The sequence below is a fragment of the Centropristis striata genome, chromosome 13 (genome assembly GCF_030273125.1).
Source record: "Centropristis striata isolate RG_2023a ecotype Rhode Island chromosome 13, C.striata_1.0, whole genome shotgun sequence".
In the NCBI taxonomy this organism is placed as follows: domain Eukaryota; kingdom Metazoa; phylum Chordata; class Actinopteri; order Perciformes; family Serranidae; genus Centropristis; species Centropristis striata.
The window spans coordinates 16,764,200-16,791,960 of record NC_081529.1 but is presented as its reverse complement, the minus strand read 5'-3'; the positions used below and the strand labels follow the sequence as shown (position 1 = coordinate 16,791,960).

Below are 27,761 nucleotides of genomic sequence, written 5' to 3'. Positions count from 1 at the left end.
TTTGTGAGAATGAGCTGGGGAGAAAATAGCCATTCTCAGGAGACCACTCATACACCAAAGAGCCTGAACCACCATGGGCAGGTGCATTACTCACTGCAACACTGTGTGTTTCCACTGGCAACATCACAAAGTACAGCAAAGTGAAGTAGACAACATGGATCCGGTGAGGTTTTCATGTTGCCTATGAGTAACAGTAAAATGGCAGCAGGAGATTTTTCATGCTTGACTTTGAAAAGGTAAAGCAGAAACTTTTGATACTGCCAGGCTAAGCCAGTAGAGGCTTTGGTCAGTCGACCCTGCATGACTTCTGCTCCAGGCGTTCCACTCCACTCTTTCTGTTATTTAATACGTTTGGTTAAAGCGTTTAAAAAGCTGTCATCATCAGTGAGGACGGCTCCAGCATGTCCTCTCTCTGTCCTCTGTCCTAGCCTGTCCCCCAGGGGCCAGAAGCACCTGTCCTTCAGAAGAAGAGCCAGGCCTCTAACTAACACTGCTGTCAGGACCGCCGTTCTATCTGCAAATCACAACGCCTCGAGGGAAGTGAAGAGGTGACGAGGACGAAGGATTGAAATGCTGAGTGAAGGAAGGTGGTGCACAGTCCTTATGCTACACGAACCAAAGCATGCTAGTGATTACTAATCACTTCAACAGGGTTTACACTGACCTTCTGAAAGTGGGGCACACTAGGAGAGCTTTTTAACTTAAAGGGTTTGGACTTTTTGAAGCGGGGTTGAATGAGGTACTTATCCATTGTCAGTGTATTACCTACAGTGGATGGTGATTGGCACACTTCCAGTTTGGAGAAGCAGGCAGGAGTAGCAGCAAGGAAGCTAAAATTGTGAAAATATTTTAAATATGGTTGACACTTGAAATCGATGCTTTTAGATGGGCCTAAATCTGACTAAAATACATTCCCATCCACATCTGAACTATTTGTTAAAGTCAAGCTTGAAAAATGGCAGGTTAGCATTCTTGATTTTTTGTTCAACCTGACATAATAATATCAGAAATACTTTACTCAATTTTTATCCATTTCCTTTACGGTACACAAGCTGTTGTGTCTATGACACAGGATTTCCAATGGGGACGTAACAGCTGCACCGCGATTTTGCTCCGTCCTCTGCCCGGCGTCAATCCCCACCGGGTGCGTAACGGCAGCGTAGCAAGCCAGCCGCATTCACGCAAGATCACGCGATAATCCTGAACCTACGCAGACCACGAGATCACACGATAAACTGTGTGTATAAAGGAAACAACAACAACAATCAGCTTACTTTGCTTCTCGGACTTGGAAGAACTGTTGATCTGGCCATATATCCTCAATCTAAATAAATGATAAGACAGATAAATGATTGTATGCTGTTCCACTTCAACAATCAGTCTGTCGTTGTCCGTATCGCCGACCCTCTAAGACCCTTTGATTGATTGATTGCTGACCTGGTATCCCCGGTCAAGACGTAATGTTGATGTAAATTTATGATAAGCTACATGAACTGCGTATTGCGTTTTATTTTGAAAGGGGGGCGCAAATGTATTACGTTGATTCTGTGTCGGATTTCCTGTCTGGTGCAATCTACTCTGTTGATCTTCACGCGGTTTAGCAAAGGCTCGCTTCTAAAATAGAAGTGCTATGGATTGATATCGCTGCAGAGTGGAGAGCCGCGGCTGGGACGCTGCTGAGGCGTTACGTAAGTGGCAGCGATCAGCTCCGGTGACCGCGGCGCAGCCGTTATGCGCCCGTTACGTCCCCAGTGGAAATTCTTTGTTCTCTTTTGCATGTGGGTAACTTTTACCAATTTTAAAGCCCAAAAGAGGAGCATTTAGCACCTAAAGACCCGGATAATTCCTTAATGAGTTCGAGACGAAACACGGAGCTGAGAGAGAGTTAATATTGGACTTCGATTCATCAGGTGGACAGAAACATGACTCCAAAGGGGAGAAAAATAAAACTATATACGCTAAACTAATACTGATTTCCAAATCAAGTACTAACCAGCCCCTGATGCATATCCTGATTAGTTGATGGGCAACAACCTGCAGTGACACATGTCAAGTAGTTGCTGCTGCTATGAAAGCAAAAGGCTACTGTTGTGTGCTTCCCTTTAATCTACATTTCATTTGGTTGGGGCAGTCATAAAACCTGAAATGATTCAGAGACATGAACCATTTAGCTCATAATGACCACTTCATGCTTTTGTTTCCTGATTGGCTCTTTGTCGAGTTGCCGGGCTCAATCAAGTCTCTGTGTAGGTTTAAAAAGACTCTCGAGAAACTGAAACTGACTTTTACACAGCTACCTGTCAGTGGGCAAGAGAAGGGAGAGGAATGTATTTAAATTTCAAATTTCAACTTTTTATGCTGATGTGAATGTGTCCGCCAGCCGAGCTGAATTCAAATTTGTAGGTTTTTATGCTGATGCGGATGTGTCCACCAGCGCTGTGTTCCCAGTTAATAATCTGGTAAAACATTTCACTCAGAAGCCATGGTGTGCTTTGCTTCTATTGCTGATGAAGATTTAATGCTTTTCAGAGATAGCAGAATGCCATCTGTTTCGGATGGTAATGATATGAGCACTGCCGTCACTGCTGTGTAAACGGATAGAGCTCAATTGAACAGTATGTTGCTATAAGGGCTGCCAACATATGGAATATATAGCTTGCAGGAGAGAATGATTTCAGTCTGACAACACAAAACCTTGTCATGAATGTAAACAACAACCTGCCTCTGTGCATCATCGGATTAGGTGCATGTATTTGCGCGCTATACTGTATGTGCTCCTGTGTTGTATTATGTTTAGCCTGCAGGAATGTATTCATAACTATTGGTGGGCCTCGCTGCATCATGTGTCTGCAAAAGTGAGACACAGACTAAGAAGTGCACAAACACTTTCATCTTGCCAAGTCTGACACCAATCTCTGCCAGTCTAGCGAGCTTCCCCTGCCTTATTTCCGTGCATGCTGCATCTACTTTTACCTGCTTGTTTATTTTTCCTGCACACTGTACCTTTCTTTGTTTACACAGGCTGCATAAATCTTCCCCGGGAACATGTGTGAACGAGTGGGTTGTAGAATGCAGGTTTAATTTATGTGGCCAGTGTTCGTTAGTAGCGTCTCCATTCTGAGAAGAAGAATTTCAAAAGATTTTACTTATTTTCTTTGAAATAGTTGAGGTTGTCTCGTATTTTCTCTCTGTTTCTTATTTGCAGCCTCCCACACATGTCCTGACCCACACAAAAGCTGTATGGCACAGCAGGGAATGTGCTAATAGGAGTCCATATTTCCCTTTGCCCGTGAAAGACAGACCATAGGGGTTTGAGTAATGAGCCGGTGCCACCTGTGCCCACGATGCCAGGAGGACGTGGACTATAATGCTGATGAGCTTCTGAGGGCCAATGTGCCACTGTGCAATGTCATTCCCCTGCTTAACACCTCCATCAATCTTGGGAATTTTCTTTTCCCTTTTCACTCGTTTGAATCACAAGCTTTGCCAGGAATCTGTAAGGAGAAAGTGCATTTTTGTGCAAAAGAGTCCAGGGGCTCATTTACTGAGGAGGACAGTGTGGGAGCAAATTTACTGTACTGCAATGCTAATGTGGTGTTTCTCAGAAAGTCTCTCAGTTTGTGGTCTGGAACACACATAGCGAGGAAGGAATGTGAAAATGTTTAGTAATTGCTGTGCTAAGGGAGCAGCAATTAAGTTTCAGAGACTGCTGCGAACTGGCAATTTCATCATTAAACGTAATAAAACCAAATGCAATAAATTCTCATTCATACAGACAGATGTCAATGTATATGAATGAGGCAGTGTACTTTATGCACACGTACACCAATACAATCAAAAATCAAGCTGCTACTCATTCATTTACAGATTTTTGCTGTAGTTGTGCAAATGCAATCAAAAATGTAGTTTAAAAAAACGTTTCACAACTTTTAATGAACTTCCTTGCTGACAAAAAGGGGTGATGTTATAATGTCTTTAAACAACAAAGCTCTAATATTAAAGGAGTGTTACATTTTCTTCTTCTCCTGCTGACAATCAGACGAACAAACCAACAAACTGAAAACATTTCACCTCCGTGTTGGAGCTTAGCACTTGTGTAAAGTTTAGCACATTTCTCAGTCCATTGTTGTCCAGAAACTATTAAAAACATCACTGAGCCACAGTGTTAAACTGGGACACGCTCTGTAATTAACATGAACACAAATACTTCAACAAGCAAGAGATGTGTATTGATGCACCAACAACAAATTTCCTCCAGTTTGGAAATGTTTGCCTGACACCACAGTGACCACCTGCTTTAGGGAACTTCTGAGCCTTAAAAAAATGAAACAATATACTTTTAGTGTGTTTTTAAAGATTCATATCTTTAGTGGCGAGCTGATGAGCTTGGGGAGTGCCACGGACACTGGAAGTCAAAATGTATTTAGACATGGACGGACAGATTGTTGGTTTTTATGGAATTTCTTTGACAACAACCAGCTGCTGAAGTCCTTCACATTACTTTACTCATCTCAAGCACCGCATGCACTTCTATAATAAGTTGACATTAGATATTGTATGCTCTGAATCATTTTAGCAGGACTTTTTGTCTAACTGTAAATGTTTCTATGTAATGAGGTTACTGGGCATGATTAAATATAGCTCATAAATAAGGCAATTAACGAAGCTTTTGTCTGATCATGTGAATACTGTTGTTGGAACTAATTTTCCTGATTCAAGCCTGTCATTGTGCCTCCACATCATGGTACTTGGGAAATCAAGCCAGGTTTCAAACAAAAGTAGGACAACTTTGATTTATTGGTGGAAAAAAATGCAATTTCCAGTGCCTGAAAAACAGAGATAAAGAAGCTTCACAATTTTTTTCGTTCCCTTTGCTTCTGCTCAACAATTATTTTTTTATTTAGTCTGTAGCTTAATTCTAGGTATTGTTTTATCTCTTAGCTGTTTGTTTGCATATCCATATAACAACTGCAATATTAATTTCCACACTGACAAAGCCCAAATAACACCAACGCAGAGTGTTAATAATAACCTTCAGAGACACAGAACAAACATTGAAATAATGTATATATATAAAAACTGTATATTCTTTTGACAAGAAGTACAAGGCAGTTATTCAGTAATTAAGTCTGTTTGAAATATTGAAGAAAACAATTGAATATTAAATCTGCCACCCACTGTAGATGTAAACAACAGAAATTATTCACGTTTCTATATTTATATATTCAACAGCATATGGGTGAGAAGGTAAAGCTGAATTAAAGTGTGTGCTGTCAAGTAGACAGGATGAATTGCTGCGAATTGCTCCTTGTGTTTCCATTATTCATAAAGGTATTCACGTCTGAAGGAGAGGCACAAACAACAACAAGACATTCAGTGTGTTAAATTATTGACGGAACCTCAAGATCTCGGAGAGGTTTCTCTCTTTGATATTGTTCAGGTTAAATCCGGCAAGCCGCTGTGTTCTTTTCCTGCTTGTTTACCTTTTTTCCCTTTGACTTACAAAACCGCCTCCACCTCCTCTCCTCCCAGCCTCACCCCAGAACAAGACCGACTCCTCGCAGGTTTGCAGCAAGGGATGAAATATTTAAGCTTTACTGAAATCCCAAGATGATAAAATAGGATGGGAATCACCTCCTGATTTACTTAAGTGACTGTAATCTAATGGTGTGTAACTTGATTAAATTCACACTTGTAGCAATCTTCACCTCACAACGCACACTGTATAATATCTCATTTCTCAAGCGGCTGCAGCTGACGGAACCAAAGGGCAAGGTGAGAATCCAATAGTGAGCTACCGACATGTGGAAAGCTATAAAATATGGATTAAGTTAGACATCAATGCCATCCGATTCAACACACCCGGCTTACCAACAGGTCAGGAGGGGTCACAGGGAATCCACTGCCGGTCTTTGAATCAGAGCAAGAAATGAAATCTATGAGGAAAATGTAGCTGTATATGTGCAGGATAGGTGCTAGTGTTTGTACTGGCTAAGGCAGTATCACTAGAACCAGGTTTCATCAAAGATGCACAACCTTAAACCAGACTGTCGGGGGAATTTGCTTGTATCCTTCTGATTCCTTCTTCAAAGCCGGGTCTTGTGAGATTCAGGCGAGAACAAACACTAACTTGCCATTTTAAGTCTGTTTGCTTTTTGACTCTGCTGTGGTCCTTCACACCCAACCCTCATTTAAACATGTTTGCTTGGGGAGGTGCGATCTAGAGTAACAGTTGCAGGCTGGAGGAAGTTGGAAACACACACACCTGAGAGCTGTTCAGCAGCCGAAAGCTGTTCACCCCTGATCAACTGGACCCAAACAGCTCCGGATTGAGTGCTTGCTCAAAGGCACAAAGGCAGCAGTAATTGAAAGGGGAGACTGGGTTATGGCTGTAATCTTGTTTCTCTCACCTTGAGACTCCCTTCTGAAATGAAGTTGGAAAAGAAAACCAGTGGTGCGTAAAGGAACTACTATCTGTTTTCGACAGATAGCACTAGAAACCATAAAATTCTGCCAGCAGGCACATTTCCTGGGTGAAAAAGTAACAGCATTGCATGCAAGAATCTGATAAAAGCAAGAATAATAAGATGAAATGGCTGTTTCGTTTTGCTGCACATAGCCGATGTGGCTGACACTAGCACCATTATGAGTTACAAGTCTTTGATCAAATCAGATGCTGTTCAAATGCATGTCTGTAATGCATATTAGGTGGCAAAAATGTGATAAGCAGCTATATGCGGTTCAAACAGCATGGTTGATATCTATACCATCATGGATGAATCTGCAGTTTTTGCCTGGAGCGTGGGAACATGCGTCTCCTGATGCTGGACTACAGTTTGACCTTAACATCCTCAGAGCTGGGCTCAGCCCTGCAGACTTCAACCTACGCAGCAGCACGCTACACAATGCCAGAGAAGGAAGAAGCCCTGGAGACATAGAAAGCATACAGACTAAAATGGTCATATGGCATGTGAGTTCAAAAGGCCATAGGGGACTGTAATATCCTGAAAAGCTTACATACAGTGTAAAAAAAAAAGTGTGTGGGACGTAATGAACTGGAAAATATGTTCTTGGCCTGTTCCCAGCATGTTAGAAATTCAAACTTTTGCCAGTGTCAAATGAAACTCGACTCTTAATACTTTTACGACTAAGCTTTTTATACAAGACTGCAGATTAAGTGCAATTAACTGAAAAAAGAAAGAGAAGAAGTGTGAAGTTGAAACTGCCATCGGGCTCCTGTGAGTAAGAGATCATGCACTTTAGGAGTTAGCTTCACCATTTTCTTCACACTCTAATTGCATCTTGTGTATGTGTGTGTGTGTGTGTGTGTGTGTGTGTGTGTGTGTTGTTTATAGCTGTGGGCTGATTGCTGTTACATGATAAGCCTATGAGGAGAGCCAGACACAGCCAGTATCACACGCTGTGAGGCCCATATTAGCGCCAGAGCCATGCCTGCTGATGATTGATCCGCCAAACAAGTCCTGTGGACACAGCCAGCTCTGTTCCCTGTACTTCCCTTCAAGCACTAACAGGTTGTTTATGTGAAGATGCAGGCGCTTCTCACACTTGGGCTATTAACGGCAATCTCAGAACATTTCGACCACTTTTAACAAAAGCACAGGTTTATAAAGATGGTTAGACGCCATTGAGTTTGATTCAAATCTCCACAGAACACTTCAAGTGTGCACTTTTGTCCACTTTTGTTCATAAAAGCTGAATGGGGACACTGGTATTTCTTAACAAGGCTCAAATAAACCACTTAAAGCCACAAAGTTATTTCAACAATGTTTGAATATAAACTTTGCTACCTTGAAGTTTTATTTTTATTTTTTTCTCATATTCAAGTCTGATCTTGCAGGCATGGAGTTGCTAAAAAAAATACACCTTTTGCTGTAGTGTGAAGGAGCTGCCTTCACACCAGAAGTATTGATCCATTAAACCCCAGCAAACATTGGTTCATGTCGCTGGCAAAAAATGAGTGCGGTGGGGTACGAAAAACTAAACCGCAGTTATGAGGGGGACAGTCAGATGTTGCTGTTATTTCAACGTCTAATAATGATCCATAAAATATTAATGTTATTATTTCTAAGAAAAAGGCAAATGCATGTGGGAAATAGGCCATCTTCATTTGAAGTTCAAACAAAAGCCATTAAACAACTAACTGTTGGGGTGGGATGAAACCTTCAATATGTCCGTCTTAGCAATTGCCAACTGTTTATTTTTGCTATATACCATATATATATATATATATATATATATATATATATATATATATACCATATCTTTAATTAGAAAATCTTAAAAAATGTGTAAACCTAATCAGAAAATAATGTTCATTCCTCTGATGTATGGCTGTGTTCTTATCAGCGCTGCTCCCTCTCTTCATTCACTGACTAGCTCACTCCACCACCGCTGATCTCACTCTGAATGCAGAACACAAACACAAACCGTCAAAGTAACATATTATACCTTTATTTATTTCAACCCACCTTTGATAAATATGGTCAATGAGCATTTTTTCAAACAAAAATCTTGATGATGTCAATGTTTTCAAGATGATATCTTGAATCTTGTGAAATAAGCAAACATGCTCACAATGTTTCTGAACAGTAACAGCTGCATATTTAATCAACTCAGCGTTCTTAGTCACAACTGAACCCATGAAAATCAGTTCTGGAATAGGTCTGAATGTGAGTAATTAGAGACACTTTGCCTGTTTGCCTAACTTGAAATGGAAAAACTCAGCTAATTACAGTAAATGAGTTGATTTAATTAAAGTTGTTATGGAATTTTACAGCTTCTTCCGTCTTTAAAGTAGAAGGAACCTGACATTAGCAGTTTTTCTTTGTGTTGACTTTGTGTTAGAGAGTTTTTGAATCAACTCTTATGGTCACTTTTGAGAATGTTTTATTGTTGTGTAGTACTAAAAGTTGTTTTTTAGATTGAGTGCATTACCATTTACATACTTGCCCCTCTCACCAGCACACACACACACACACACACACACACACACACACACACACACAATACAGAGACAATGGTGTGGGTGGGTGGATGTATGTTGCCCAAGGGTCCAGAGAGTGAAAATAGATTTGAATTGGGGGCGTAGTAGTATGCATGTCCTCAGTTCAGCTTGTTTGTGTGTGGTGAAAGAGATGAGCCGCAAGGAAAAAGGTGAATGGTGAGACTTCAGGTCAAGCATAAATACGTAAATGCCTCCTAAATACTCCAATTACATCCTCTGTTGTCTGCAATGATTTTTGTCTGTCAACAACACATAAATGTTTTTCTTTTGTCAGAACATTGAGCACAAAAAGGAGCCTGCGCAGCATATTCTGCTGTAACTTATGCATGTCCCCCATAAGATGCACTAGAGATTGGATCCAGCTTCAGCTAATTATATTCATGGAAGAGAGCAGCATCCATTAGCTTTCTATTTCAAACACTAACCTTTTACAAGTCCTGTGGTTTATGCATCAACGTGACCTTATGAATACTAACCATGTATAATCTTTTCATCTGCATTCAGGTCTTGCATTACACCGGGAGATTAAGGTGACTGTTGGCTATGGGCTATGGCTTGTGCTAAACAGCTACTGGATGCTGGCTGCACCCAGGACTGTGTCATATCAATGGCCACCACCCTGGAGGTTCATATTCAGACGCGGTACTGTTATGGCGTTAATATAAGCTGGAAGTAGGAGCTCATGAAACCTCTCAAGCCATTTCTGGCTGAAGAGGGAAAGTGGATTTGGTGTGGTGCGCGGCAAGCAGAGGTCTATCTGTGTTAATGAGATTGCTGTGGTTAGAGCTGCAGCTTCCACCTGACTCCCACTCTTGTTTATTCTAAGCCAGATCAATAGTTTATGGTCTTGCTTTACAGAACCCCCCCTCAAAAAGGTCAATAGCAAACGAGAGGAGAAGAGACCTGCATTATTACCTGGCTGTGCTTAAAACTCAATCAGCTATCCCTGCAGGCTCAGCTGTGATTGACCAGGCTTTGTGGACAGCTTCATGGAGCTCTCTGCAAAGCCTCTGTCAGACGACTCATTGCCCTTATATGGTTGATTTTGAAAGTAAGAGGAAGAGAGTCAACAGGTGGTGCAGATATTTCAGTTTCCCCTAAGCACTGGCAATAACACACATAATTAAAGCTGCAGGATAATAATAAAAGGTGTAGCTGAAAATAAGTTGAGATATGTACGTGTGCTCTATGAGCAATGCAGAGAAAACACACCTTCCTTTTTCATCTCGGAAACATATTCCATACACACATCCTAGGCAATGTTTAATCAATGTACCTTTGTGGAGTTCAACTGAAAAGCTGCCCTCACATAAACCATGGCTTACTGGAAGACCATCAATTTTTTGTTAATAAGAGTAAAATTTGGCACAAGAGAGCAGTTAAAGCTGCCACCCCAGCCCCTGATAACCCAGAGTATCAACAGAAGGCTGTTAAATGTGTCATGTGCAGAACTGAGCAGCATATTGCAGAAGCACACGGAACTAGAAGGGCACTCGAGAGCTAGACCTCCACCAACGCCATGTAAAAATAATTAGAATCACTATAATTAGTTATTCCGCCCCCTTATTTGGATCAAAATGTATTGACTCCTTCTTTGGCCCATGTTACACCTTTCCACCAAGTTTCATGCAAATCGGGCCGGCAAACCAACAAACCGAGATTAAATCATAACCTTCTTGAGAGAAAAAATAAAAGGATGAGTTATTACAGGAAGAACATCTTTTTAACAATGCAAATCAACCTGGACTGAACCATTTTTTTTTAAAGATTCAGGTAAATATCACAGAACATTTTGTGTTTGTAAATGTGGAGTTCAAATAAAACAGTTTCCAAATGTGCACCCTTCTTCTGTGAGCAACCTGAGTTATTTTGCAGTTATCAAACTTGTTCAGTTAAATGTCAAACAGTTAATAAGTACCTATCTGCATAGAAAAAAGTAGTAAAAGCTGCACAAAGGGAACTTTGGCAATTTGACAGCAGCAGAAACAAGCTGTGACACAATGCGGATGTATCATTGACTTTTAATTTTAAATGCCACATACGACAGGTTACTTATTTAGACATCCCGCAGACAAAATGCAACATTAGTGTTTATGTGGAGTTGTATTTCAGGCCTTCTGACATTCTCCTTTTCAATCCTGACAGCTGCTACACTGGCCGACAGTGTACAGTAGGTCTTTAGAGTTAAAAGTAATGGACCATAAACCAAAACAATGAGCTGAAAGACACTAAAATGCTTTGTAGAGCAGTGGGAAACAGTAGGATTGGGTGATAATCTCTGTGCTCACTGCATGCAATCCCTTCTACATTTGACCCATTTTTAATATAAAAATGGTGAAAGCGACTTCAATAAAAAAACATTAATAACACTAAATCTGACACCCAGTATCATCCCCCATATAATTCACACTTCAAAAACACATAAGCGGGCAAAACACTTTAACAGTGTGGTGCAGCATTACTGTGGCTCTGCAGTTATGAGATTTCTCATCCTGCCTAGAGTGTGATTAGGTGCTGCTCTCCAACTCTGAGCACTGTTTAATTTGTCATTGCAGGCGCAGTTATCTAGTCCTCGACGGACCTGTGAGAGAGGGCGATGTGTATCAGTCCCGTGGAGAGGGGCTTAGCTAGCTGTGGTTTGATAAGGTATCACTTACATTTTATTGTGGATGGCTGAAACGGTTTGCCTGGCCTTTGGCGCCCTGCTCCAGCTCCGTTATCCCCCCGCTGTTAAATTGGAACTGGCTGTAGGATGGTTGAAAGTATATCAGTATTGGAGTTGCGGGAGCAAAATAGGCCACCATAAACTACAGCATGGAGCTAATACATTTATTGATCAGCCAGTCTTCTACTAGTTCCCATTCACTGTGTTAAGGTCGATTCAGCACATGGAATCCTGCTGCTGCGAGAGGCGGGACAGAATTATGGGACGCATTTGTATTCCCAACCAGATGCTTTTTCTCTGTATCCCCCCTCCCTCCCAACCTCTATCTGTACCTTTCTCCTCCCCTCACACCCCTACTGCTTGGCAGTTCAAAGCATCCTCTGTACTCTTAATCCTGTAAAAACCAACCTCTATCATGACTGGATTCCTCACTGATTCGCCAAGACAATCATGCATGCAGGTATGAATTTGTATACACACACACTGCAAGGATCCTCGTGTTTATTTACTCGCACGTCTGTGTGCGTGTGTTCCCTATTCCCTGTTTAATCTCGTTGTTGCATCCTTTCTGGTCTTGGAGTGACAGTGCTCTAAATGCAGTGATAATGAATAGGCCTCTGGGAGTCTTTGCTGACTTGCAGCAGCAGGCTAATGAGATTAGCAAAACCACCGAGGGCCCGTTAACGGCATGAGGCCCCCTACGAGGCAGAACAAGATGAGGGAGCAGGCGGGACTGGGGCATCAATGTGGCTCTGATCTGCAAAGTAAAGCTCATGATATTCAACACACTTGTCCACTTAAGTACCAAATAGTACTACTACAGAAACACACTTTACATTTGTTTATTCTTATATATACTATTACTGGTCTCATTAAGTTTGGGACAGAAATAAGTGAGTTGTTCAGTGTTTCTAAAGATGTGTTTTCACCAACCAGTTCAGTTCGTTACACATTAAGATGGTTATTTTTGTGTTTCCATTCCAGATGTGGATGATACCAATCAAACCGCGCCATTAAGTCCAGTTTCTTTTTTTGTGACTCCTCTGTTAAGACACGTAGCACACTGACCCAGGACTATAAATGTGGAGCCAGAAACCCTCCCACCCATTGATTGGCTCTTGCGTGAATATATATATATATATATATCCCATCAAATCATCAAATGCAAGGGAGACTATGCTCATAACTGTTCTTTTTTTACTCTCCCAAAAGTGTTCCTTGGAAGCAAAAAAAGGCGGCTGCAGCAACCTTGTCCTTCATGGTCTCATGTCTCAGTGATTGCACAGATTAGTTGTCTTAAATTTGCACAGTTGCAGCAAAAAGACAATTTTTCCTCCATTATCTGTAGCGTTATCAGGTTCTTACACAATGTTCTGACACACTAAATGCCCGAAAACCATTCAGCTTGGGTATATTGTTACAACACATGAATGGCTCACATGGTTATTTAATTTCACATTACAAGCTCCACAATGGAAGTATAGTGAATCCACACCCTGTGCATGCATTACCTTGATATAAAAACTGGCCTTTGAACTGTAAGGTAACAAAATAGGCACATTAACAAACCTTCACAACCTTTCCAACGCTGGATCACATTTAAATTCAACAAAGATGGAAAATGCCTCTCTGTGCTTAAATGAACATGATTGCTTCGAAACATACTTAATGGATATTGGCTTGAGGGCAAGGTTCTGATTAAGCACTTCATTTGTATGGCAATGGGCTGATGCAACATGTACTGTTTCTGACAAAAGGCAAACAAATGAACAAAGTGGATAAAAAAAGAGCAGCACCACCCACCAGAGCCAGAAAAAAAGAAAAAAAATGAAAATCATTCAGTTTGATCAAATCATGTCTGCAGAAAATACAACTGCTGACCAAGAGCCTTTCAAAGACTATTGAAAATGTGAGCCTGCGGTTTTATATACTGCAATACCAAACCAAAGAAGCACTGAAAAACACACTTCATATTTCTTCATGAAGTATTGAATAACCAGAAAAGACACACTATATTGCAATATGAAATTATCTATACTGGAAAAGATTTTGGCCAAATCACCTAGGCCAGAGACCAGATTTATTATTATATTTTTATGGGACACACTCCTTGTCAAAATCTAGTGCCTACATTTTCCACGATGCAAAATGACAATTCATGCAATGCAAACAAGGCTTCATTTCTCAAGCAGAGATCAGCAGTGGGCTACAGAGGTCTGGGACGCTCACTTCTTTCTAAAGCCACAACTCAATTTCATTTTATTTCTAAAACTTTTCCAGCCCCAACTGACGCTGATGCTGAAGTTGAAGTGTCATCACATGAGGCCATTTATCAGATTCTGGATAGCTTATTATGTAGCCAAATGTGGCTTTATACAACTTTTTTCAGCACTTGAGAGTAGCACTTCTCAACACCTGTAAACACAGTTTCATTTCCCTTTGCATCACTTGACAAGGCCAATCAACATCACACCCGATATATATGCATGTTTTGTTTACTCTTGATCTCTTGTGTGTGGGTAAGTAAATTGTGAGGAAGGCGGACCCTGTCACTAACAATGAAGACAACAAACAAACAAGGCAAAAACAATGAATGACAGTTGCTGGAAAGATGTGGCTAGAAATAGCATCAATGTATGGTTTGATTTACATATTGATCATTAAAAAAATATGAAAAGAGAGTGCAATCATTCCACAACCATCAGAACACACAACCTTTAACAAGCAACACACCAACCACCTTTGCACAGCTTTGGCACACACGTATTTATCTGCCATGTTTTATTTCAGCTGCAGTTAGTCCCTGACTCTGAGGTCCACAGTACATGGATAAAAAAGGACACAGATGAAATGACAGAAAAAGAAAAGTTTCAAAGACAGTTTGAGCTTCTGCATTACAGAGAAAACATCTGCCATGGTTCAGTCAAGCCAAGGGAGCCAACAAGAAAGCGCGGGCACACAAATCCCCAAACCCACAACCACCCACACAGAAGAGAGGATAGATATAAGGCAGTTAAGTCCTTTGGGATGTACAGTACTGTAAAAGAAAAAAAAATGATATGGAGGGTTTGTACATGTAGCTATTTCTAGCTACATGCTTCTACATAACCGACTTCATCCATGTTAATGTGATCCCATCCAATTTTCCATATAGTTTATTAGCTCAATGCATTTGTTATCTTTCTTGCACAAGTATCCTTTAACAAGAGCTTGGGTGGTGATTGAATAAATTCTGGATGCAGGAACACATTTGCTAATCTGCTTGTGTGATGACCAAGAGAGCTTTTATAGTCAGCTATAAGAGGAAGTTACAGCAGCTTGTATACTGTGTTTTTACAACTGTTTTTACAGCCTTATAACTTAGCCATTACTGCCGGTACAGCACAAGAAAATGCCCACCTAAATGATAATGAAATGAAGCAATATGTCGGTTCAGCATGATGTAATGCATTTGCAACTTTCACTCTGCAGCTGATGTGTAAATGTGGAGATAAGTGACTGTAAACAACATGTAAGGAGATGAAAGTACAATACAATAAAGGTGTTTTTGATGCTGACAGAGTCTGCATCAAGCTTCAGAAAACAGAAAATTTAACTTACAGAAGAGAAGTTGTGAGAGCCGCATGGTTCTCCTCTGTATTTGCACGAGAGGAGCATGTCATCCAGTTGGTGGCTCAGTCTGTCCATAAACTCCAGGTTGGTTCCCTCAAAGTTTCTGGGTGGCAGGAAGAGCCTGAAGTCTGACAGCTTACGGAACCAGGCCCGGCGGTCCTCTTGAAGCAAGTCCAGAACCATGGGCCTCACTGTCCGGTTAGCCAGCAGCAGGCCCAGCCAGTGGCCGGCGAAATACAAGTCGCTCTTGGTGAGCTTGTAGAGGCGGATGGGGTTGTTGTTGCAGATGGTGACTGTGGGGAAGGCCAGTTCTTTGGCCCACTCTGTGTGGATTCGTGTGTATGTGGGGAAGGAGAGCCAGTGCAGTAGGCGGTTGGAGGACCAGGATAAAAGCAGCCCCAGGGAGGTGCAGAGGGCCAGCAGCCAAAAGGCCCTGCGGCCCACGGAGCCGCCAGGGAGGCAAACATGCCTCAGGCCATGCAGGCGTGTCCTTGAAAGTAAAGTGAAAGTGACCCGAGCTAGAGTTGGCTTTGCAGGTCGCCGCTGACGACCCTTTCTGATCATAGCTGGGGATCCCCGCCGGAGACAGCGCCCCTCAAGGGCCATAGCTGCCCACAGCGCTCCTACAGCCGCGGGAAAGGCTTCATTTCCCAGCCAGGCCTCAGGGGCTGGGGCCCACATGTAGCTCCAGGATAAATCCACTACTGTAATCCACACCTGGATATGTGTTTGACCTTACAACTACTAATGGTCCATGCAGTCTTAATTGTAAATATAAAATATGCAACGGTAGTCCCCCAAAGCGCCCCCAAGGAAATCAGTGAGTTTTGAAGTTGTCCTCTCCTGGTGGAGCTCTGATTAACTCAGCAGCAGCTACTTGTTGGTCATCTCTCCTGGACTCTCGATCTGAGAGTGATCCAATCATCCAACTCAGCAGGGGAAGAACAAAAAATTAAGCTAGGCAAATGTGCTCCAAGCAAGGTGGCTTCTACATGAGTGACTCCAGCATCATCCGCAGTTAGTGTGACAGTGAACAAGAGAGGATGAGACAGCGAGAGCGAAGGCAAGAGAAAAAGAGGGAGGGGAAGAGAGAGGAAGAGAGGAGGATAGAATACAAAATACCAAGGGCTAAGCAGAGAGGACAAAAAAAAACAAATGAAAGAAGGGGAAGGTAATTAAAATAATGAGAAGACAGCTGAGGGAATTGGTCGGTGTGGTGCAGTCTGTTAAAGGAGAGCTTGCCTTGTTCCAGCGATGTAGTTTCTCTTCTTCTGAGTTTCGTGTGCGTGTGTATGTTTTACTGGCTTCGTTGGCTTGCAGAAGCGTTCGGGAGCCAGAGGCAGCAATCAGTTCCTTGTCACTATTAAGTACGAGCTTTAATTGAATTCACAAAAATCTCTCCTGCTCATTTGTTTCCTGTCCCACTTTGCGGTCTCACTTTTAATGCTTCGACTACCTCGTGATGTCACTGGTCTGCTCCTTGATTCTCCCCCCACTTGGCTTTAACCAGTGTCATTAAGTCCTGCGGGTAACCACGGGGTAGCTTCATCTTGTAGCGGACCTGCTCTCCAGCGCCACAGTCACAGTGAGAAACATGCTACAGCACACTTTCACATGGAGAAAGAGGCACTCATGCGCATACACGGACATACACTCACAGCGCTTTCCTGCGGGAAACCAGACCAAAGATAATCTGTTCTGTCACACTCTGATCTCAACATCTCTCCCCCTTTTCTCTGTCTCCTGTTACTCCCTCTTCTTCTTCTTCTGATTCCTCCCTGGTTTTTTCTCCCCCTCTCAAAGACAGCATCTCTAATCTTAATATTCCTCTCATGTCTCCGCTCCTCCTTCTAAAAATACTCTTCCCAAATCAGATCCATCAACTTGCCCTCACGCTCCTCCTCCTCCTCCTCCGCTTCGTTCTCGTGTCAGTCAAGCCCCGTAAGCTCGACCTCCTGTCAGGCTCCCTCTCCTCCTCCTCCTTCTCCTCCTCCTCTTCTTCTTTTCCACTTTGTGCACGCACTCCCTCACTTCTCTCCGTCGTCAGGGAAGGCTTCTCTGTACACTTTCCTCCCTCTGTGTCCTTGTCAGCTTCATCCAGCCTGCTCCCTCTCCCTGCTCCGAATGACTTCTCTCCCCTCGGTGATCTCTCCTCCCTCTCTCGTGCTCTCTCGCGGTTTGCTCCTCTTTTTTGCTCCGGTTTTCAGGCAGCTTGTCCTCCCGTTGCACCTCTCCTCCTCCTCCTGCGCCACAGCTCTGTCCACGCAGCCGGTGAGCCCGTCACTGATGAGAGCGCTTGTCTCTCTCTGTGCTAACTCGCGCTGTCCTTCGCCCCCCTCTGTTTGTCTGCTGCTGCTGCTGAGCCACACAGCTACAGAGCAATGAGCGACTGCTGTGTGCATGAATGTGAAGGTTTGTGTGCAGCGGAGGAGAAAAGCTCAACATGAGCTCTCCACTACACTTACCGCCAATTTATTTAGCTTTTTATTTTAATAGAGGTTGGAAATGTGTTTGTTTTGCCTCTATTCTTTCAGTAAAAATGTATTCTTAATGGGGAAGTTTCCTTATTTAGCATGTTGATATAATTTTTTGTCTGTTTCCAAGGTTTCCAAGGCACACTTTTAAATTTCTTCTAACTGTCTTCTCGGTATTTTTAGGCTCATCACCTTTCAGACATTACTTGTTGTTAAGTCTCACTTTCCTTGCTAATCAAAGGTACTCAAAAGAACTACCCGTAAATTAACATTTTAAGTATGAACATGTTTTTTGTAAATATCGTTTTCAAATGAATCTGAATTTTAAAGCTTCTGTAATATTTAATTTTACGTAGATGCTTTGATATCATTTGAAATTCAGCCCGTTTGGCTGTGTTATTATTAGGGTTGCAAAATTCCAGAAATGTTCAAAGTTGGAAACTTTCCATGGGAATTAACTGGAATTTAATAGTAAACTGGAATTTATGGGAATAAACAGAAATAAGCAGGGATTTTACAAGATTGAAGGTTGGCCCTTGCCTCGTTTGTACTTTCTTCTCGCATTAACAGCTGTGCCTCCTCTCTGCCGAGCTGTTGTACTCTGTGCTCTCTGCTAAGCAAGTAATCTCCATTGCAACATTCTTTTCTCAAATTGGGTATAGGTTCCAATTTTAGTTTTAAATTAAGGTGTAATGCTGCTAAATGCTGAAAAGCACAGGGACTGTGTGAGCTGCTATCTTGACTTACAAGATGAGGACTGAGATGAGGCAAAAATGGAAGTTTGGAAAGTTTGCTAAACGTTCAGGACATTGCAAAGTTTGTTGTGTGTCTAACTGCACACAATCTTAACCGTATCAAAGCTGCAAATAGCAAATCATGCACATTTTTGCACTAGGTGAAATGCTGCACCTTTGAAGCACATGGAAGAACTCCATATTTTCTTATAGTTTTCTCATATATCATGCACAGACATTCATAGCATGAATCTGTTTTTCCTCAATTGAGAGCTTAATGAAAACAAAAAGACCAAACCTTTCCTGTGATATATGCTGCTGCTGTAACTGCCAAGCACTTACTATTTTTCCAAGTGAAGAATGTGCAGAAATCATACAAACCCACCATATAAAATTCAGTTATTTTAAATTAAACAAAGAAAAAAAAGGAAGATTAGAGAAAGGAAAGGGAACAAGGAAAAAAACCTGCCAACAGTAAGTGGAATGCCACAATTATCTCTCAAGAAACTTGGATTAGGCCAGTCTTTTAATCCTGCAGCGTGTCGTTAGTGCCTCAGTGCAAACACATCAAACTCCCACACAGAATCAACTCTAAAGTAGTTTGTGCAAGGACTACCTTTCATTAAACCCATTTTTTTTCTTTTTCACTGCTTTATTTCATACTTGGTCTGCCAATGTATCGTCTGTGTCCAACACAGTCAAGTTCAATGGCCTTTGTTGACAAGTAAACAGGCTTCTGGGCCAACTTTGCTTAAGTGCTCTTGTTCACTCAATGCTTTAATGTATTGTTTAATAAAATTCAAGGTTTTACTCATTAGCATTCCTCTTTTTGCTAATTACAAAGGCGAACAGTTTCTCCCTATGTGATGAAGAACAGTGTATTTTATTTAATGTGAGAAACAATAAAACAGAGTAACAGAACAAAATAAAACAGAATAAAACTCATTTTTTTTATATTTTCTCTGCAATGTGTGGCCATTCTGAATCATTATAACAACATTGGATCATTTTTGTCATGCACCGTTTAGGCTAACAAAATTATTATAAGACAGTTTTGTAACCCCCAACGAGACAAATACCTAATTTGCTGCAAGATCAACCAAGTGAATGGGCTTGACATTTTTTTCACTCGAGCACACGTTGCTTTTCATTGTCTGGCCGGATGTTTGGCATCACTGCTGTGATCTCATCTCTGAATATGTAATGAAAAGACATTTTTAACTCTGGAGCAAGAAAAAGCCCACACATGGGCCTAAAGAAACATTTCACACTGTCAAAAGAAATTAACGGAGAAATCCTAAAAAAAGCAAGTGCACACACGAAGGCAGCAGAACTGGGAGAGGGGCGGGACTGTGAAGATGTTGAAAGAGTAAAATACACCCATGTACAATGAATAACCGGTCGAAATACAAAGAACAGGGGTGCAGTATTGAAATGTCAAATGAATGCATGCACACTCAATTGCTCTAACATCTACTGTATGCTACAATAGCCCACACGCACACACACACACACACACACACACACACACACACACACACACAGCCTACAGCAAGAGTTAGAGGCAGCCTTCCAGAGCCTGGATCCACAGGCTGAATAATTAGCTTGGAGCCATAAAGAGGATTTCTCAGTCCAACTATGCAGTCAGTGTAAAGAACCGCTCAAAGGCTCAACATATCCAATTTGCAATTCTAAAACATAAGGGAAATCACTGATTAATTAGGGATATAGCCATCCCAAGCGTCAGATACAATTACACAGCACTCTGTGGCTGCGATTCCATGGCTCGCATTTCCTATAAAATATCCCTGCACGCTTCCGTCAACAACACTGTCTCAGATCAAAGGACACATAGTGGTAAACTGGTTGTGAGAGAGCAGCCTGTAAATATAAACCACAATTACACATTCATGGGTTCATGTTAATGAGGCCTAGAATGCTTCGGAGAATGAAACTGGATTAATAGCACAACAGCGGCTCTGCAACACTCGTGTCCGCGGCGACTTGGAGATGATTCATGCTGGCCTTGTCTGTGGAAGCACAGGTGAGGCCATGACACTGAAGAGTAGATAAAAAATGAGCAAGGTGAATGGGTACAGTGTAGCTTGTGGAGAGCTGCCATTCATCAGAACCCCAGTTTGATTTAAAATGACAGTGATGGCAGGCAAAGCAATCAATGGCCTTTTTAATGCTTTATCAGTTTACTGATCTGACTGCAGTATCACAATCAAAAAAAACTTACACTGGGAGGGTCGCAGCTTCTCCCTGAACTCATTGGCTTTCAAATGAACAGGAAGGAGAAATCCATGGGCAGGCACTGATTAAGGTGAGAGATTGATACTCTTGTAGTAGCCGCTCATTTAATCGTCATTATTTCTAATGGTTGTTGTCAGGGTTCATTGAATAATCTAGAAATAGCTTTCATTGTGATGAGGCCGACAGAGTTTTGCAGGAACCTCTATCACTGATGATGACATGTTGCACTGAGGTGCTCATTTGTGTCTCAATAAGCACCCTGGTCACTTTGACTGCAAACTTGTGTGTGTTCTTAAGGTCTGGCAAACATATTGGATGCATGCGCCCCTTCATAAAACATTTGTTACGACAAGCTTCATGAATGTTTTAAAACCTGCATTGTTTACATCTAACCTATTGTTAGTGTTGGGTGGAAAAACGCTCCATAGCTCCAACTACAAGTCAAAAATAAAAAGATTTATTTTGCCTGTAACATGCAGCAGAACAAACTGAATACACAATACCAGAATACTACCTGCCTATCCAGTTGACTGACATGTGTGGTCTCCACTAGGGATGGGCATTTGGAAGAAACCTCCCAACTCGAGCATCTATAACGTTAACGATCAATAAATCGATGAATCGCTATGTTTGTATACATACTCCAGTATGTTTAAAAACATGCCTACATGGGCAAAATATTATATATATATATATACAGTACTGTGCGAAAGACGGTTTTGATAATGGAGGCTTATATTTTGAAAGGACGAAAAGAGACTTCCTGACGATCGTAAAACTAACTCACATGAGGTGAAACTGTAAAGATAACGTCAAGGAGTTCAATGTTTTATGTTTTGTATATGTTTGTCTGTTTTATAATTGTTATTGCAACTTTCAGTTTGCAAATTGTAGCTTTATCCAACTTAATTCTCAGCTCATTGGCTTATTCACGTATGGCAGAACTGAACGATCGGCCATGTTTCAGTTCATTGAGTACTGATAAGCAGTCAGAGATAAAATTCAAATCAAAAAATATGCAGATCCATAAATTCCATGTGATTGACCAAATTCTTTAAGACCATTAATCATCAATACATTATTCCCATTCCTAGTCTCTACAGACTCCAATGTGAAATATTAGCTTAATTAGCTAGTTGCTAACTTTTGTTTTATTTGTCTACTGCTTGGTTCAGCTGCATTTTAGGGTTAAGCTTAATGAAGTCTTTCAGAATGAACCAAAACAACACTTGTGGACCAGAAAGCCAAAACAAGGAGCTGGAAGATGCTCAACACAAGAATTTGATGAATTGTCAATGTAAAAATAGTAATTAGTGCAGGTTTTTGAGCTTAAAATGAAGATGTAATCTTAAATAAAGTTGGGAGGGCCCAGCCAACTTTCTGCAGCAGGCTCAGCTTTAATTCTACAGTGATTATATATGACTCTGGAAGATCTAATGAATCCTTTGGCACCATTGGTTGTCTAGAAGGGGGTAAATAATTATCCAACATTATGGTAAATTTTGGTGAGGAAAAAACTGACATGGCCATTTTTAAAGGGGGCAATTGACCTGTGACCTCAAAATATCTGAATGAGAATGGGTTCTCTTGCTTTACAAACATGGTCACTGTATGCCAATTTCATGCAGTGAATATGTCTCCATAGAACTCCAAACAGTATGACTGTAAAGCTGAGACTCCTTCAATTCAATGAGCCAAATTGTATTCATGTGTGATGATGTTAGACCCAATAGTAGCTTTTCATTTCAGTAGGAGCATTTTTTTTTAAAAACTTGCTACAATGTATAATGACCTCTACGATAATGAAACCTCACAGCATCATGAAACTTTACAACTAGAGACCTGAAGCTTTCAGAGGATGGATGGCTCTCCTAGGTATATTGGCACTGAGAGGTTTTCCTAGCAGTTTCTAGAACAGAGAGGTAATCAACATCTAATCACCCAAGAAATACAATCCTGAGAAATTCTGCAGAAAAATAAATACCAAATCACAGCATGAGTTGTTCCTTAAGGTCTTGGATTCTTAATGTGGTATTTTGGAGAGATTTCTAACCATTTTTTATCAACTCTCGGGTGGTAAAATAATAAAACTGCACCAAATCAGTGTAACAAATGGTATCAACCCAGACATTGCTTATGGGACATAATTGAGCGTGAAAATAGCCATTGTATACTTCCATCATAACGTTTTAAGTTCTCATATATTTTCATGATTTATTTTTAATTAATCAATCAATCATTGAACATTTTTTTAATGTTTGATTTATGACTAGAACTTCAAAAACAATGCATCTTAAAATAATCTTCGGGTTTCCTGCTTTCAGAAGTTGTACAAAAATTCTATGTTCCATCGACTTTTTATCTCTGCAGGTGGCAGAATGGGAAGAGGTTTTTGTGAAGGTGCAGATGAATTAATATTTGTTTATATATTTTGCCTATAAAGCAGACTCAGAGTTGTTTACATAAACATGAGCCATCAGTGCCCTGACTGTCAAGGATTTCAGATTCCTCAGTTGCCACCAATCAGTCATAACAAATTCACAGAAAGGAAATGTTATCATAGATCAGATATTACAGAAACTGCCCTTTGCACTCGTCTGTGCACTTGTTTTTAAAACCCACTCACACAAAGCGGGAAGAAATTCAGCAGCTTTTTAACGGTATCGCTGTCAGTTCTGTTGGACCGGGAGGTGACACAATTCAAAGACTGTTACAAAAAGAAAAATCCCTGCAGGTAAAACTGAACATTTAACTGTGATGGGGACACTTATCTGAGCTGTAATTTAGCCTCAGGAGGGAGGGAAAGATGCTTCCCTGTGGTAAGAGGAAACAGCAGGGGGGCTTGGGTAGTCGGAAAGAGCACTTCCATTTTATGTCTTATTTTAATAAGAGCAGGTAAATGCAGATTTCTTCAGTCTGTACTGCAGCTGACCTCAGCAGCTCCATCTGAGCTTTGGAAACGTCTTGGGAATACCAATAAAAACTAATGAAACATCATCAGAATTTTTACAAGCACAAAATGATCGTCTCTTTCCTCGAAAGTTAGCACAAAACAATTGAGGATTAGCAGCTCGTTGTAACTAATGACAATTAGATTGACCTTTTGCTTCAGCTAAATCAATACAGTTGAAAGTGAACTGAGTTCAGCCCTGCTGGCCTGAGTTACAGTACTGATTGGTCATTCTCTTTTTTCGCCTGTAGCCCCCATCAGCCAGGCCCAAGATGATGGCCCTGTCCAGCCTGTTCTCCCATGAAAAACGTCAATATTAGTTGTGTGTACAGGCAGCAAAAAACGAGCGATATTCATTTATTTCAACGTCCACAGTAATGCATCTGCCGCCATCTTGCTGACGTAGTAGATATTGACAGTCAAGGGAAGTTTAAAAGGGCGGGTTCCTGCAAGTGGCTGAAGGTAGGGGTGGTGGATGGGTCGAACAAATGGCGGACTTTCACATAGGAGAGTAGGTACGTCCTGTGTGAAAACAAGAAGTCAAACATTTTTTAACTTAAGTTATGTGAATCACGTTTTTCAATGTTAGTTACATTTTTATGTCACTTGCGGCAGTCACGTGACCCTTGAAACGACCCAATTTATGGCATTTATGTACATTTATTTACTGATTAAACTGTGTTTTATAACACCTTACCAGGACATTTTTTGCCCTAAACCTAGGTCAGTGATTTTTGAACATAAATCCACAGAAACTGCAATCTTTTTTTACAACCACGGACTGTACGTGTGTGCTATTTTTAGAATGCGCTGCTGTACCGTGAGCCACGTACCTATGTGCTGTAATTTTTGGTACTGCGTCCTTACACACAAAGACGCAACATCACTGCCTCAATATCAGCACTGAATGCAGCTCCTGGATCAGTCTCCTAATAATGCTTCCTTCACTCACTCCTTCTGGGATTCGCCAATAAAAAGGTAGTTCTAGTTACCGATGGCCATACATTTTCACCCTCTCATTCTAAACCACGCTGTCTGTCAGCCTGCCTGCCTCCACCCAAACAGAGAAAATTCTGTAACACCAACCCTGCTGATAACGAAGACGACTAAAAGAGAAGACAGCTTTCTCCGGGCTGGGCTGACTAGACTGATAAGGCCAGCGAGGTCACCAAAAGTTTGCCTCATCAGTCTCCCTATACTCTCTCCTCATAGGGATATCTCTAACAAGCTGAGATCAGAGATCGAGGAACTGGATGTGAGGTTAATGAATGCCACTAAGCTGCCCTGCAGCATCTCAATTCACCGCTGTTCAAATCAAGACCAATTGAGCTTCATGAAATGTCAGGTCTTTGGCAGGTAAATCAGTTTTAATTAATGATTTAATCATCAAGCACAATCTTGATTAAAGGAAGACAAAGTGCTGCAGTTCTTGTTGAGTTAACCCCCCCAACTTCAGTTTTATGAGCGAAGCTGGAGTGCAAGAGGAAGAACGTGCCCAGTACTCAAAGACTCAACTTTACAGCAAATACAAGCAATTTTTATTTTTGCTGATTTTGATGGCCCCTGCATGTGGACAAAACCGATATTGTTTCTCCGAGCATGGCTGCATTGTGTCGTAAAGCTCTCAATCTGTCTCAAGTGTGTCTGGACATAAATAAAATGAACCTATTACATACTTGTCTAGAAAGAAGGGGCTTGAAAACCCTAGAATTCTCTCCATCTGTTGAATAACCTACCAAGGTTGATGCATATTTGACCTTGCGCTCTTTTGTCCTTCGTTCAGTCCTATTCTGTATCTCTGTGCTAATCCAGCCATAACCACAAAATATAACATCACAAATGATATGCTTCCTTTTAAATGGCTAGTTTATTACAACTGAAATGCAGGGAATCGGACCTAGGGACAGGTACTCGTTTGCATATGTAGATTATAGAAACAGGTAAAACTCCTTGTTAATGCTTTAAATAAAGCACTCTAAATTGCCTTGTTGTTGTTGAAGCAACACAAATAAATGTTCCTTTCTTTCCCTTCTCTTCATGTGCTTCAGGGCAAGCTGCTGATACTGCAATATTACCACAATAAACTCTGTATATTGACATGTATTTAATTAATATGTAACTAACCTCCATCTCTGTGCTCAATAAAAATGTTTTCACTGATACTGAGTTTGCTGTGGCACCAGTCGTATCATACTTCTGCTGCTGCTCTGTTATTTAAAGAGATCCCCGCTCTCCCAGGTGAAGGTCTGCCGTTTGTTCGACCCATCCGCTTGCCCAAACTCCAACAGAAGCAAGATGGCGGTGGATGCATTACAGCAGGCGGTGAAGACGGAGAGACAGCTTGTTTTTCGCTGCCTGGACACACAACTATTTTTACATTTTTGACGGGAGACCAGGCTGAGAAAAGTTAAGTAAAGTAGAATATACCTTTAGTTTTTTTTATCTCCTGCTATTGATTCTGCTATTTCATGGTTGACAAAGCATATGTTCATGCCGCCCCACTTAAAAATGATCTAAATCAAACTGCCACCACCACTTTTATTCACAGGCAATGGGGAGCAGTTGTTTTGGATCAGGACCCACACCTTGCTCACATTTAGACAAAGCAGGAGGCCTTTTAAAGTTTCCACAGTAAGTAATCACAACAAAGAGCTGGAGGTGCATCAGAGTGTGTGTGAATGAAAGCGTAGGTGCTTACAAAGACGAATGAATCCTCTCGGTTTGTCTTTGTTATTATAACCAAAAGATTGCTAGGTTGTTTATCCAGCTGGATTCCCATCCCTATGATTATAACATCAGCTCTGGTTAAACTAATAATCCCCCCCAGCTGACACTACCTAAACACTCTCTGACAGTTTGGCAGCCTCCCAGCTGCACTCTGCACACACTCTCCTGCCCTTTTACAGATCCCCCTGGTCAGCCGCCATCTTTGCAAACACAGGTCACGATTCGGAGGGAAGATCCACCTTTGAAAACCAGCAGCACACAATCCACATATTATATAGTACACAGCTGGGAGCAACACATCAGCAGCTAGAACACTGAATGTTATACTGTACAACCGTGTCTGTATGTGATAGCTCTAGGCGATACAGGGCAGTAAGGCAAAAGCAATGATGTGCAACACGAAGTACAAGAATAATACACACTTTGAATTCATCAAGAATGAGGGAAGAATTATGGAAGGGTTTGTGTATGCTGGAAAATATGTAACAAAACTGCTTTAATTGCTACATATGTGTGTAAACCCAGCATGCTTTCAACTTTATCCTTGCTTCAAGAGCGAATTTAAATGCTGATTTTGATCTCTTCAAATTACAAAAAGGCACCTACAACTAGGGATGGGTACCTTTCACATTTGAATCGATACGGTACCGATACCCGGTACCTGGGAATCGGTACCGGTACTCAACGGTACCAATTTTCGGTACTTTTGCGTAACATATTTATTTCTCAAAATATAAACTTTAAAAAATATATCAAAACAATATAAAATCCAGGATGAGCAGTGCTTTATTGTTGAGCGAACGTGCATTTTGTAACATGAAGGTTGCAGTGTTATCAAAGAATGCAGAGGAGCGCTCTCAGGTGGCAAAGCACGGAGGAGAAAGAAAAAAAAGGTTGCAAGTGCACGTGTGATTTGTTGTGATGACGTCGTAGCCGTGCGGCGCAGCACCGGTCAGACAGTATTGTGGGCATGGCATGATGGAATAAACAAAGTTGAGTCGGGCTGCTCTGGGCACATATCGAGGATGACGCAGGAGTCCGAGGGATTTAATTTCAGCAAGGCAGTTTGGAGTAAAGTGGCAGGTAATATTCCTGAGTTGAAGAGCGAAGTATTAGCGGAGGACCAGAGATGCAGCAGCTAGCTGCTAGCTGCTAATGACTAGTCTACGGATGAATGGAGAGAGCAAACGGAGTAAGGAAGGTCTAATCTGGAGGCAGACGAAGGCCAAGCCCGGGTAGAGACATTGGAGAGATAGTAGCTGGCGGCTAGAAGACCTAGAGCCGGCTGTTGGTCTCTGCTCTGCGGTGGAAGAGGGCA

At 41.4% G+C, this 27,761-nt stretch overlaps 1 protein-coding gene across 1 annotated transcript in view; it reads right to left on the bottom strand.

Annotated features, from left to right (window-relative positions):
* LOC131982666 (acid-sensing ion channel 2-like) overlaps positions 1-17,066 on the bottom strand; it is a 129,091-nt gene extending 112,025 nt beyond the window's left edge. The window contains exon 1 of the mRNA XM_059347209.1: positions 15,291-17,066. Within this exon, the coding sequence (XP_059203192.1) occupies positions 15,291-15,983 (693 nt within the window). The 5' untranslated portion in view covers positions 15,984-17,066. The remainder of the gene's footprint in view (positions 1-15,290) is intronic.
* Between the last annotated feature and the right edge of the window lie 10,695 nt (positions 17,067-27,761).